General features: G+C 41.4%; 1 protein-coding gene across 2 annotated transcripts; it reads left to right on the forward strand.

The window, feature by feature from the left end:
* Positions 1-500: 500 nt before the first annotated feature.
* LOC149819112 (uncharacterized) lies at positions 501-12,418 on the forward strand. Of its 2 annotated transcripts, XM_089984651.1 has the most exons (4): positions 501-1,436; positions 1,614-1,746; positions 11,441-11,699; positions 11,838-12,418. In XM_089984651.1, the coding sequence occupies exons 1-4, from the start codon at positions 899-901 to the stop codon at positions 12,015-12,017; spliced, it is 1,110 nt and encodes a 369-aa protein (XP_089840777.1). In that variant the 5' UTR covers positions 501-898; the 3' UTR covers positions 12,018-12,418. The 2 variants fall into 2 exon arrangements, with proteins under 2 accessions (XP_089840777.1, XP_089840776.1); XM_089984650.1 differs by having other exon boundaries at positions 501-1,746.
* Positions 12,419-14,527: the final 2,109 nt, after the last annotated feature.

Genomic DNA, 14,527 nt, shown 5'->3' on the forward strand with positions numbered 1-14,527 from the left:
ACCAGGGTCTCCTCCAGAGTCCAGACCAAGGACACTTCACCAAGTTCCGCTGGTGTCGTGTCTTCTTATGTTATGTTCTTAATAAAAATTTGCATGAAAATGGCGTGTCTCGTGTCATGTTTACGTGTTCATGTGACAGTTCTGGTGGGAAGCAGGGCAGTTCTGAGGTATAAGGGGAGGAGGTGTAGTTTGGACCAAGTGGAGGGAAGGGGTGGTCAGTGTGGGAGGTTGTGAGGAGGTCTGGTCAGCATAGAAGGTCAGGCCCGTCAGGGTCTGGGTCTCTTTGGAGCTGGTGCATCCTTTCCCTCTGGATGCAGCGGAGAGAGAGAGAGACAACAAAGGAAACATTGTAAAAAGCAAGAGAGGCTCAGGTTGGGGCAACCATATAACCAAGTGGGGGCGGGGAGTGAGAAAGTAGAGAAAGAAACACTGGAGAGAGAGAGAAAGAGGGTGGCGGGTGATGATGTTGGTGAGAGATCCTAGTGGTGGAAAGAGAAAAGAAATAGAAGTAAAATTCAGATTCAGATACAGAGGGAGGTTGGGGAAAAGAGAAGTGTGATAAACAGAGAGAGAGAGAGAAGTGTGACAAAGAGAGAGAGAGAGAGGGAGATTTCCATTCCTGGAAAAGACGTGGAGAAAAAGAGATCCCTTCTCTGCTGTGCTGCTGGTCAGAAAAAGAGAATTAGAGCACGGAGGGGGGGGGGGGGGGACAATGTGAGATTTGGGGCCTGGAATGCATCAGGAGAAGTCTGAATTGCAGATCGGAACGGAAAGCAGAGGTGTCTCCTCCGATTTCAGACGAGCACCGCCTCTCCACCACCACTACCACCTCCTCCACCAATATTACCACCACCAATAGCAGAATGATGCCCTAATCTCAACCCCCCACAAGAGGGCCATGACCAACTCCCCTTCTTCCTTCTCTCGGTCCCCCACCCTCTCCTCCATCCTCCCCACCACCACCACTTTCTCTTCCATCCGTTCGCCTCCGTTCTGCTCCTCGTCGGCGTCCTTCCTGCGCTTCCTCCGCCGCTTATCCTCCCACCACCACTACTACCACCACCATCTCAAGCCTCGGTTGCTCCTGCCCCCCTCCCTCATCGTCGCAATCCCCACCTTCTGGTGGTTCCTCAAGACCTCTCCTTCTGAACTTGGTCTCTGGTTCGACTTCTTCTCTGCCCTCGCCTTCGTAGCTGCGCTCCTCCTCTCCTTCCGCTTCTCCTTCCCCCGCCTTTCCCTCATCCGCCTCATCAAACCCGTCTCCTCCCTCCTCCCTTCCTATGAACGCCTCAAACCCAAGTCCTCCCCTCACTCTCCTCACGTCCGGTGGACCATCGGCTCCAAGCCTAAATCGGAGAAGACTGCGGCCGTCAACGCGAAGGAAGGGGTGATCATTTACAGCAGTGGAGACGTCTATGAAGGCGAATTCCACCAGGGTAAGTGCTCCGGGAGTGGCGTCTACTATTACTGCATGAGTGGTCACTATGAGGGCGATTGGGTCGATGGGAAGTATGATGGGTATGGGGTAGAGACGTGGGCAAGGGGGAGCCGGTATAGAGGGCAGTACAGGCAGGGGCTGAGGCATGGATATGGAATTTATAGGTTCTATACAGGTGATGTGTATTCTGGGGAGTGGTCCAATGGGCAGAGCCACGGCTGTGGCGTCCACACCTGCGAGGATGGCAGCCGATACGTTGGGGAGTTCAAGTGGGGTGTCAAGCATGGCCTCGGCCATTACCATTTCAGGTAGAGCAAGGAGCTCCTTTCTATCTGGTTGAAACTTCCCCATTTCACTGAGTGGCTATTGTCAATTCTTTGATGCACAATTTCTGTTTTGATTCTTTGATCGAGTATTGGAATGTTCTTGTTGATGTTCACGCTCTTCTGTTGTAGTGTTTTGATGCTGTTTATTTGGTTTTCTTGCAATATTGAAACTAACGAACAAAACTTTGGTTTGAATCATACCAGTCTCTATTGGGGGTTATTACTCATTTTTGTGCTTGCTGTTTTATTTTCCAGTTATTTGTTCAATTGAGAGAAAGAAAGTAAATTCTATTATCACTTTCAGAGGGATATCATGCCTATAACTATCCTTAACTGTTGATGTCTCTACCCTGACCTTTGACATTTGTATAATGCATTGTTCTTGTGAATCCATGAGTTCAATTGATACATCACAATCACCAAGATTGTCGTTAATTCTGATATGATATCTAGATCTACACTCTAATCTTTCTATAAAAAAAGGTTTAAGATCAATACCTGTGTATTCTAGAATATCTGATGATTGGAGATTATGGTAATCCACCATTGCATGGTCAAGTTGATTATGGCAAGGTTATAAAATGCGTATAAGAGCCTGCGCTGGCTGGGCCCGAAATAAGATAAGTATTGTATCATATTGTATGTAAAAAATCACATTTTTAACAAAATATCAAAAGAATTCAAAAAATTAGAAAAATTCTAAAAAATGCAAGATATTTTTTAGAGAAATAATGCAAGAAATACTGATATTAACTACAAAATAAAGTCATAATATTGCATATCAAATAATTATGAACTATATAAAACATCAAACATCCAATAATCATGAAAATATATTACGAATGACATGCATATTTCACAAGATAAACAAAGGTGTATTGCACACTATGTATCATAATGTATCATATGATACAGGTGAAATACACACTCGTATTGCGATATGAGTGTGCATCATATCACATGGGGCCACAGTTACGACACGTATCTTAGCATATCATATTATACGCTACACTACTTACAACATTGGATTAGGGTTTCTCAAGTCTTTCTTGATAAAGGAGGCTTCTAAAATATTGCCCGAAGAGGATGATCCACTCCAAAAACAATAGCTTGAAGGCATGTTTTTCGAGGCACTCAAAAATGAAAAAACACACAATCCTTCTTCTTCAAACGAGGCTCTGATACCATGTGAAAGTATCTTCAACAAGATACTACGATCAAGACCTTAATATTCTTGATAACAAATATGTGCACACATGCACAATAAGAACACTTAGAACACTTGTGCATAAAAGCACCAAATCACAAACTCTCACAAATGCACCAAAGGCATAAAAATACATATTCAAACTTTATTAGAGGCTTGGGCTTTGACTCAAAGCCATAACAATACAAGAGGGGAGAAGCCCTTATTTATAACCAAATAAGGAGCCACATAGGGGGCTCCCAAGAGAGTCGTTGGGAGCCCCCAACAGTCACATATGTGACCGTTGGAGGCTCCCCAGCGACTCTTTGGGGAGCCTCCCTATGTGGCACAAAATACAAAAAATAAAAAAGAAAGAAAGAAAAAGAAGAAAAATAAAAGAATTAAAAAAGTTACAATCATATTCCAAAATGGAATATGAGTAAAATAAGTATTTACAGAAATACCATTTTCGGGTGAACAATGAGACAAAAAAAGAAATATATATATTTATATATATAGAGAGAGATACATATACATAGTACATATGTATATGTCTCTCTCTCTCTCTCTCTATATATATATATATATATACGAGATTACAAGGTTGATACATAATTTAACAGTATGTACGTAACTTCACTAGGAGTGTATAGAGACTCTGCACCTGATTAGCAATGCAGTCAACTTGGGTGATAATGATTTTGACTCTATTTTGCTATGTTGTTTTGCATCAACTATGTGTTGCTGTGGCTTTCATTCCTTTTGGCATCTTGGTTGACTTCCTTTTTTTTCTTGATCACTTTTTTGGGTAGGAGGCATGTTTAGATAGATTTGTGTGTTGTATTTGCAATGCAACCCACTCAGATATTAATGATGTTGACTGTGTTTTTCCATTGTTGTTGTTTTGCATCAGTTATATGCTTTTGTTGTTTTCATTCCTTTTAGCATCTTGCTACACATCTTATTTTTTCTTGATCACTTTGTGAATGTGAGGGACGTGTTGAGTTCCTGTTCATCTTAATCCAGCTCTCCTATTTTGCTTCTTTGTCATTTTATGTTATCTTCGTTTGGATATGTTATATTTGAAATGTTTTAGTTCTATGTAAATTACTAAGTATGGTCTATATTTATCAGTCATTCCCAATATGATAAGCAAATTTTTCTTATCAGGTTTTACGCTTTTCTTTTGGCATTATTACTTTCACGTACTTAAAAGCGAAGGCCCCCGTGACTCACCCCGGTGCTCCCCAACACCAAAGGCTGGCCTCTCAAGTGCGCCACAAATGCATGCAAGCAGTCACTTGGAGGGCGTGCGGGTGCAATAACACAATCACGTGCGTGTACAATCACATAAAAAGATAGAAGGCAGAGAGCAAAAGAGAACAATAATGCAAGAACTTCATATAGCAAAAAGAAAGTGTGTACAAAGGGGTCCCATATCTCTTCGTACACAAGGGATCTTAGTGCAAACCCCATTGCAACACTTAGAGAGGGCAGAGAGGTATTACATCAAGTAAATAAATTAAACAACTTGGCAGTCTGGAACACACTTCCCTACCTAAGTTGGCACCTCATGCGCTTCATCGCCTTGATACGCTTTCGCTAACTCCGTCTGGTCCTGCCAATTCCTGACGAATTGATATGCATAAGGCACTTTCCCTTGTCCTTGAGTAGCAAGAGAGTAAGGAGTCAGCAGTTGTCCTGTTGCAACCTCAAATGGATTGTGGTCGGATGACTCGCTCTTCTGGAGATTGTAGCAGAATTAGGCGATATCAAGCAAATCCACCCAATCTCTGTGGTTGGTACTAACAAAGTGTCGAAGATATTCCTCCAGCATGCCATTGATCCGCTCAATCTGCCCATCAGCCTGGGGATGGAAACTCGTGTTAAAGTACAACTCTGTTCCCATCAAACGGATTACCTTTCGCCAAAGCTTTTCAGTGAAACAAGCATTGCGATAATTGACAATGCTTTATGGGATTCCCCAATGCTTGACCATATGTCACACGAACAACTTCGCAGTGTCAACAGTTAAGCAAGTGACATGAGCAGGTTTGAAGACAACATACTTCAAAAACCTGTTCACAACCACAAGAATTGAGTTGCACCCCCTATGCAGAAGGCAAGCTGACAATGAAGTCCATGGTGACACACTTTTGTGGACGACTCGACACGAGTAATGGCTCTAACAATACCGTCGTTCTCTGATTCATGGCCTTGTCTTGTTGACAAATTAAGCAATTGCGCAAGCATCCATCAACATCATCGCGCATTTGCGACAATAGTATGCACGCTCCAATAACGCCAATGACCTTTGCTCCCCTGAGTGACTAACCCAACACTTGTCGTAACACTCTTGCATCAAGATCCTTTGCAGTGTACCCCATCACGGGATGTACAAATGGTCTGGGTTTTTCCTTCCATTCACTAAAGTGATAAACTGTTGAGTCATTAGATCATTCCTCAATCCTTCTCGATCCTGTTGGAGAAGACCGCTCGTCGATTGGCTAGTGTTGTCTTTCCTTTCGTGCAGTGTTGGAAGTTTTGCCTTTCGACTCAATGCATCAACGACATTGGTCTTGCTTGGTTTGTACTCCAAGACCATGTTAAATTCTGCTAGAAACTCCTGCCATTGGGCTTGTCTCTGACTCAGTTTCTTCTGGGTCTGGAAGTAACTTGTCGCAACGTTGTCAGCCCGTACAACGAACTGTGACCCTAGAAGGTAATGTCTTTACACACGGAGACAATGCACAATAGCTAACATCTCATGCTTATGCATTGTGTAACATCACTCAACATCATTTACTTTCAAAAGCGATGGAATGTCCTTGTAGCAACACCTGTCCTTGTAGCAACACCTATCCAATCACGAAGTCAAACACATCAGTTTGCACTTTGATTGGCTTCTGACAATCAGGCAATTGCAGTAGGGTTTTTTTCATAAAGGTATGCTTCAACTTCTCAAAGGCCACCGACAAACATTAGTTCATAAACATGGTTTGCCTTTCTTCAGCAAATTAATGAGCGGGGTGACGATCAGTGAATGTTCTTGAATGAATTGTCGATAGTAATTGACAAGCCCCAAGAAAGAGCACAACTCGGGAACCTTAGCAGGCGGCTCCCACTCTTGAATGACCTTGACCTTCTGGTGATCCATTTTCAGCATGCCTCCTTCCACGACATAGACAAGAAAGTGTACCTCCTTCTGGCCGAATAAACACATGTCCCGCTTGACGTACAAATTGTTATCTTTCAGAGTCTGAAACACAATTTGAAGTTGTTGAACATGTTCCTCCATCGAGTTGTTGTACACAACTATGTCTTCCTGGTAAACTACGATGAACTTGTCAAGAAACAAGTAGAATATATTGTTCATCAGGGTAGAGAAGGTTGTAGACTCATTCATCAAGCCGAATGACATCACAAGGAACTCAAACGCCCCATAGTGTGTCACACAGGTGGTCTTGGCTTCATCTCCATTAGCAATCTTACCTGTCAATAACCTGATCTCAATTCTAACTTCGAGAAGATCCAGGCTTGTCCAAGTTAATCAAACAAGTCTCTGATCAAAGGAATCATATACTTCTTCACCGTCAATTTGTTCAACGCTTGGTAGTCAACACACAAGAGTTTTGACCTGTCGCGGTTTGCTTGAAACATCACAAACGCTCTAAGGGTATGTTTGACGGCACGTCCCGCGCATCGCGCAGGACAAAAAACACAAAAAGTACCCCTTTTTTAACAGACGTGGGACGTGGCGGACGTTGAATGCCATCCTCCGCATCCATTTTTTATTGTTATTTATGTTCCAGGTAACCCCCTGTTACAAAAACTACAGGAACGGGAAACGATTAAAAAAAAAAACATCGACGGGCGGGTTGCGCCCATCGATATGTCTCTCTCCACAGTGAGAGTGGCTCCTTCCATGGCAGAGCTCTGCCACCAGTCTTCCAACGTCGATGCGTCTCTCTCTCTCCACAATGAGAGTTTCTGAAATAACGCTTGCGAGACCTCCAAAGTTTAATCTTAATCTCACACGGCAGAGCTGAGAGAGAGAGAGAGAGAGAGAGAGAGAGAGAGAGAGAGTCTTCTCTATTCCTGACCTTGTTGAGAGAGAGAGAGGATGGACAATAGTTCTAGGGTTTCTGAAATCGAAAAAGGAAAAAGAGCGTGAGAAATTGGATCTCATCATTTGGGTTTTCTCCTTTTCTTTTTTCACCGAAAGTTGGGGTTTAGTTTTTGTAAGATCACGGTCTTTGGAGGGAGCTTTGGTTTTTCGAGAATTCAAGAAAGGACGAGAGCTCGTGATAGGGGATCGATGTTGTGCTTCGTTTCGAATCTTAAACAAGAATTTTGCTAATTATCACAACTGATTGTTTGATCATAGACCTAAAATTTGCCCTTTTTATGTAGTTTTGGCCATAAATTGCAAGTTGTATAATACAATAGTTTAGTGGAGCCATTTTGGTGGATTTATTTATCGGAAGATCAATTTTTTTTCTTTTGTGGCTTTTGGGGTATTGGTATTAGGATTAACGTTTTTAGGGTGTTGATTTATTTTTTTTGAGGAATATGGATTCTTGATGAGTTATTTTGTGGTTGTGGTGTGTTTTGGTTATTGGGAAAATCTTGATTTTTTGGCGTCAAACTGTTTATCTTAATGATTGGGAAAGATCGTGAAGTTGGTCGCAGAGTTCAGATTTCTGTGAATTGTTTGTGATCCTATTGCTGCTCTTGTTGGATTAAACATTGGGAGATCTCCAATTCGCAACAGAAAACATTTAGATCGTGGTTGTCAATGTATGTTTGGCTTGATTGGAAGTGTACAAAATTCTTGAATTTGGAAGCTGGGCGATGAAGAAAGTAAAGCATTTAGGAGGTGTCCCTGGAAGGCAGTGATTTTTTGGCATTTCTTCTTGGGTTGGAACATGCCCGAATTTGGTACTCGTGAGCAACGTCTCTAAAAAGTCGAAGTCTTCTGGGAAGAGTCTTGATTTCTCATTCTGAATGGCTGAAATACTAGGGTCCCGATCCTAAGGGGATGAATTGGTGAGCCTTGTGGATGATCCAGGCGTTTGGTACGTGGGAGATGGATTTGAGAATGGTAAAAAGAAGAGGATGGATTTCAGGAGTATCAACGATGTGTTCGACCGTGAAAGGTTCGAAGAGAGCCTGTCGAATCAGGTGAAGGGCTTCTTTCAGGCTACGACAAAAATGTTGCACGAATTCGGCATTGGCTATAAAGATATTCTGCAACAAACGCTTGGCGATAAGGACTCTTTCATAGTGAGGAAGTTTGGAGGTCCTTGGGCTGTAGTCTCTAGCCAATTAAAGTTTCTGAATGACTACTTGTCGGAAGATAAGGACCCCGTGCACGCATGGCCTGTCATTTTCTTTGTTCTCTTTCTTGCTCTTGCAGGTATTGATGAATTTAGTCTTTTGCTGATTTCAAGTTGCAATTTTGGGTACATGTGCCTCCGTATTTAATTTTCTTCATCACTCTTCTAAGTTTTTAGTATCCATGACTATCCAAGTTATCCGCACATCGTCATCAAATAACGAATATTTGGAACATAGCATTTGAGTACGGTCCAAACAAGCGTTGGACATGGAACAGTTGTTACGAAACAAACAAAACCAATATTTTGTTTCATATTTTTTGTTCATTTTGTCCAACCCTGGACAAGCCATCAAACATAGCCTAAAGGGTGCTTTGGATGGTCGAATAATTTCGGCTTCAAGCATGCGATCTAGTTACTTTCGTAGTCGTCATGCGGTACGATTTCATCGTGTGTGGTCGTGCACCTGACACCAACTCAATCTGGTGGTCTACCTCACATCGCGGAGGTAGCTTCTTCGGTAGTTCGACAGGCATCACATCATCAGACTCCCTCAATACGGACACTAAGGCCCCTTGGACATCAACAATATGTTTTCTATTTTTCGGATTGTCACCAGGAAGGTCGCATCACCACTCTTCAGACCTTTCTTCAGTTGGAGCGCGAACACTAAATGCTCGCAATCATGCAAGGTTGTTTCCCATCCTAAAAATTGACAGCCTTCAGATAAGGCATTGACACCGCCTTGTTGCTTCGCAAAAATTTCATTCCAAGGATAACCTTGAAATCATCCATCGGGGTTACAAAAAAATGTGGCCTTTCTAGACTAGCTCAGGATGCATACTTGCGCATCGCGGACAACCCCATATATAGACTTGTCTTTGGAGTTGATCGCTTTCATCTAGCTCCTTCTTTTTCAAGTCGCTCTACTTTTTCAAGAGAAACAAAGTTGTGCTTAGTACTCGTGTCTACCAAGGCCTTGGTAAGTCTCTTGTTCAAGACTTTCAAGTACATTAACTCTTTGCTTATGGGTGATTCGACGATAGGTGTCACCTTCATGGCGTTCATCATCTGCACGGCTCCCACAGTTGGCACTTCTACAGCGGCACACCCTTCTTAAGCTTGAACGATGTTCGCAACTCTGAGTTCGCGGTTATATGCATTCCCTTGACCACAATTCTTGTTAGGACACTCATTCGTCCAGTGATCACTGTGGCAGTGATAACAATCACGACGATGATAGTTTCGCCCTCTGTAGTTATTCTTGTGCCGATTGTTGTTCTGTCCATCTTGCCAGCCCTGATTCTGATGGTTATCACATTGTCGGTTCCCATTACCAACATTATCCCTATGATCATTCCTTTTGTTATCCCTCCTGTTGTTGTTACGGTCATTTCTGAATGGTTTGCCTTGAAATGCCGTGTTGCATCGATCAATCTCAGTCAATCACTCGGCAACAACAAGCTCCAAAATGAGATCTAGAGGGTCTTATCGATTCAACTCCGTAGCAGCCCACCTTGTAGTCCATGTATGAAATGATACTTACGCTCTCCATCGATCATATCCTCGATGTTCAACGTCAATGAGGTGAAAGCCTTGACATAGTCATGAATTGACCCTGTTTGCTTCAATAACAACAACTTGTTACAGGTTATTTTTTCCTCAATTCTTTGGTAAGAAATGATTACACAATTCTCACTTCAGATCGTCCCATGAATTAACCACAACGAGACCATGCCCAACATCACCTAGGCGGCATCTCCACCACAACATTGCATCATCTGCAAGGTATATTGTTGCGGTCCACAATTTGTCTGCATCTTCCTCGACTCCGGCAACATCGAGGTACTGATCCATCAGGTAAATAAAGTTCTCTAGGTCTAGATAGAGTTGAGGATTTGAGTTAGGATTCAAGTATTTATTGACTCACACCTCACACTATTTTGACAGTGCTTTAGAGAAGGATGCATGAATTTGTCATATTGAATCCATTTCTTAAGATCAAGAGGAAGTGTCACAAAGAGGCATCCTTGGATGCTGTGTTATGGTCATCAAGTCATGAAAACACCTGGCTATGCAGTTCCTCGGTTTCTTTTTCAGAATTTTCAACTTGAATCCTATCTGCGTGGATTCTTTACTTTTGCTCCTGGAATTCCCCTATCCTAATGGAATATACAGCAAAGCCTGTCATGCAGTAATATCTTGGTCATGGTTCAAGTCCTAGGGTCTCACTGTTGTGCGTGTGCATGCATATGGGCATGTGGCAACCTTGTGACATCAATGCCAGTCAATGTTGTGATAGTTTCCGTCTAGTTGGTTCCATTTTCATTGGATTTCTACTTGCCTGGACATTCAGCACTGAATGCAGCTAAATTGATGGATTTAGATTCTTGATGTCAAAAATTCCAGTAAGTTCTGGATCTCAAACAATGACTTGTTTATAGAAAAAAAGGTTCACGCTTGCTTTTGGAAAGTTTAGCTCGAGGTGGAATACTTACCATAGTGTGCTTCTATAGAAGAAGTTCCTCTTCATCTAAATGTCATTCAGATGCTTCATCAATTGTTAGTGTATTTTTCTTGAATAGTCCCTTGTGCTTGTCCTGGCAAGTTACCTCAGCAGCTTTGTGTGAAGGTTTTAGCATTTCTGTTATGAACATGCATGTTTATTCATCTTTTTCTCAAGCCAAAACTATGATATGTAGTCTTGGTTATTGCAGTATTCTTTTTCCTTGATATATTTGCTTTTGATCTTTGATATTCCTGTTGTAAATCTTCTACATGAATTTCTGATAGCTGATTTAAATTTCAGTTTAGCCTTCATAAATGGTTCTGATTGATTCTTCTATAAAATAACTGTCCAATGTGCCAGCATAAACATCTTTAGCATTTCTGTGTATTGCCTTTCTTGTGTTTTATGGTGTCATTTTTTTGATGTTTCAGGCTGGCTCTTCTTATTCTTCAGTCCATATGGTCTTCATTTATCTTTTATTTCTTGTCATAATCCTTTTCTGTGACATGGATGGCAAGATTTTTGTTTATTTATTTATTTTTATTTTATTCCATTCTATTATTGTTGTGGCCGTTGTGTGCTTGCATTTATTGTACATGTAAATAACTGTGCAGTGTGCACTGACCCACGCCATTTATGTAGAAATGGGGACACATATGCCGGAGAATATTTTGCAGATAAGATGCACGGTTTTGGAGTTTATCGTTTTGCAAATGGTCACCGGTATGAAGGAGCCTGGCACGAGGGTAGAAAGCAGGGTCTCGGGATGTACACGTTCAGGAATGGGGAGGCACGGTCAGGGCATTGGCAGAATGGTACCCTTGAAACACCAAGTACACAGAGCATGCATCCTGGATCTCCTATTGCTGTTAATCATTCGAAAGTGCTGAATGCAGTACAGGTAAAGAAGTAATGCTTATTATTATAATTAGAGAATAAAATTATACAAAATGATGAAAAGATTGGAAGCCCTGAATGATCAATAATGTGTGCCTTTTACTGCTGGAGTTGAATACGGGTATTGATTTCTCATTTTCAGGAAGCACGGCGAGCAGCAGAGAAGGCGTCTGAGGTGCCAAGGGTAGATGAAAGGGTGAACAAGGTGGTTGCCGCAGCTAATCGGGCAGCTAATGCTGCTAGGGTAGCGGCAGTCAAAGCTGTGCAGAAAAGAATGCACAACAGCAGCAATAATGATGATATATCAGCCCAGATGGTGTGAAAATTTTTCTCCTACAATATCTTCATCTCATCAAACAGTTAAACATTTTGTTGGGGATAAGCTTGGTGAGGGAGCAGTGGCAATCAAGGTTTTGCATGTGCCTTCACAAACTTCTTCAGAGTATGCTAACAAGAGTCTCTGCTAGTAAGCAACCCTCTTTTTAGGTGTTGTGCAGGTTGGTCTCTTTTCTTCCTTGTATAAATATAATGCATGAATGAAGCGAATGAGCAACTGAATCGCGGCATGAATGTGGAAGGTTGGGCACTTTTTCCTTTTTCTATCTTTATTTTTCCCTTGTAAAGAGTAGTAGATATATGCTGGCGCCTGGTAAACCCTTACCCAGTTATTATGTTGTATTGTACCAAGTTTTTCTCAAGAAGATCAAAAGTGTTGATTATCGATCATGCATTCCCTAATCACTGTTGTTGCTGCTGCTGCCATTTTTTTTTTGCGTTTTTTCCAATAGTCCCACCTTTTCTATATCTCTGACTTTTGTAGTCTTGCAATCATTCACAAATGAATAAGGAATGATTGGCTGTTTGCTGAGATATGGGTTTGGATGTGTGCGTAAGCTATCTGATTGAATACCCAATTCTGATAATGAGGTAGTTAACGTTCAATGGTTCTCCCCTGCTAAGTACTGCTCTCTCTCTCTCTCTCTCAAGTATGTTTGTGCCTATATGCATTCAGGTGCTAAAAACACCTCGTTATGTTGGATTAGTTACCAAACCTGTGTTCTTCATGTTCTCAGGCCTTTTAGGCCCGTTTGTTTCAAGGGAAGTGCCTTTCATATGAATGGCACCTAGGGCTGGTAAATGAGCTGAATGAGACGAGCTTGTGACAAGCAGAGCTGAGTTCGTGCTGGCTTGTTTATAGGAAAAATACACTGTTTTAGAGCTGGAAGAAATAGGATTACAAAAAAATATGTAAAATATATTTCTTATTATCTACCGAGCTTATATGAGCCGAGCTAAGTACCTATTGTTCATCTTCAGCTTGCCAAGTTACTTTACGAGATTAATGAGCTCTTTACGAGCTGAACATGAGTTGAGCCACAAGCAGCTCAGCTTGTTTCCCAGCCCTAGGCACACCGTTAGAAAGAGTCGTGCCAGCATGGACTGGGCGTGTAAAATACTCTCTAGTAGTGAAGGTGTGAACTTATTTACATATGAATTGGATATGGGCGTCGGAATCACTGGGGCATATACCTGTCAGGGTGGATGATTCCTTGGGGGTTCTGTAACTGTTTGTTTCACCCATGGTGAGAAAGGAATCATTTTCATACAATAAGGTGTTGTCTTTCTGTGAAACAATGGGCCCTTAGGTTGTCCAAGAGGACCTGAGCATTCATCGGAGCTTCAAGATCTGCATTTAGCTGTAACAAGAACACTGTAACAAGAAAACGAAGACGGGCAGTGACTTAATTGGTTAGTAATGTGAGACTGCATATCACGTGTTGAGCTTTTAAAGAAAGAGATATATGTTTCTCAAAAGAGGCAATTAGTTTTATAAATTAATAATGACCACTACATGAAAGTGACAAAGTGACAACTTTTATAATTCCACATTTCAAATTAAATCACAATTTCAAGTTTTTTAAGTAATATAAGATCAAGTTTTTTTGGGGGGAGTAGGGATGGGAGGGGGGTGGCCTCTTGTGAAACTAAAAGTGTTGGAGCTTTGTGGGTTTGAATTGAGCAAATACTTTAGTAGCTTATGTTTGCATTAATTAAGGATTGAACAAAACAAAGTTGTATTCATAATTCTACATTTAGCTAACTTAGATGGATTTTTTTCCCTTTGTGATGAGGAACCTGCTGAGGACCAGGAGTCACTCAGTGAGCCCACTTCAAAATAATAAACCTTGGGTGAGTGCAAAGGACATCCACCCAGAAAGCCATCAATATGGTATCGGAGAATCAATTCTAGGCAAGGCAGGGTTCAACTGCCTTTTCCAGAACTGCCCCTATCACTTTTTAAGCACCTAGTTTTATTCATAATTTAAAAAGCTTCACTCAACAATGAAAAAAGGACTTTTAGAGCGGTGGCAACAACCACTAAAAGTCCTTTTTTGCCCAGGGCATTACCGACGGCCAGAAATCGTTGCTAATGGATGTTTTCTTACAGACATCAACTCGTTCAACGATTGCCTGTTTGACGTTACGGGCAATCGTGTGTGTTAATATATATAGGGTTAACTTAATAGTTGCTCCAATGTGCAAACGACTTGGGAACTTTCACTTTTTTTGGGTCAAACTGATCCATGTATGTGATCTACATTGGTTTTCAGTGGGAACGGGCGTTTGAATTGTTGGAATCTGACCTGTGTCTGGTTTTTCTGGCTATGCAAAAATCAATGGTTTTAGGCATCGTGAGATCCCAACTAGATTGTCCCTATAATCTATTGTATTAAATATACTTATATATATATATATATATATATATATATATATATATATATATATATATATATATATATATATGAGTTAATCTAACATTAAATTAATTGT

This window comes from Nuphar pumila, chromosome 13 (genome assembly GCF_984573655.1).
Source record: "Nuphar pumila chromosome 13, dmNupPumi1.hap1.1, whole genome shotgun sequence".
In the NCBI taxonomy this organism is placed as follows: Eukaryota; Viridiplantae; Streptophyta; class Magnoliopsida; order Nymphaeales; family Nymphaeaceae; genus Nuphar; species Nuphar pumila.

Coding starts and splice junctions, on each gene's coding strand:
- LOC149819112 (XM_089984650.1), top strand. CDS start 899: ATGACCAACTCCCCTTCTTCCTTCTCTCGGTCCCCCACCCTCTCCTCC. Junction 1,747..11,440: donor CTCGGCCATTACCATTTCAG/GTAGAGCAAGGA, acceptor CCATTTATGTAG/AAATGGGGACACATATGCCG. Junction 11,700..11,837: donor AAGTGCTGAATGCAGTACAG/GTAAAGAAGTAA, acceptor TCTCATTTTCAG/GAAGCACGGCGAGCAGCAGA.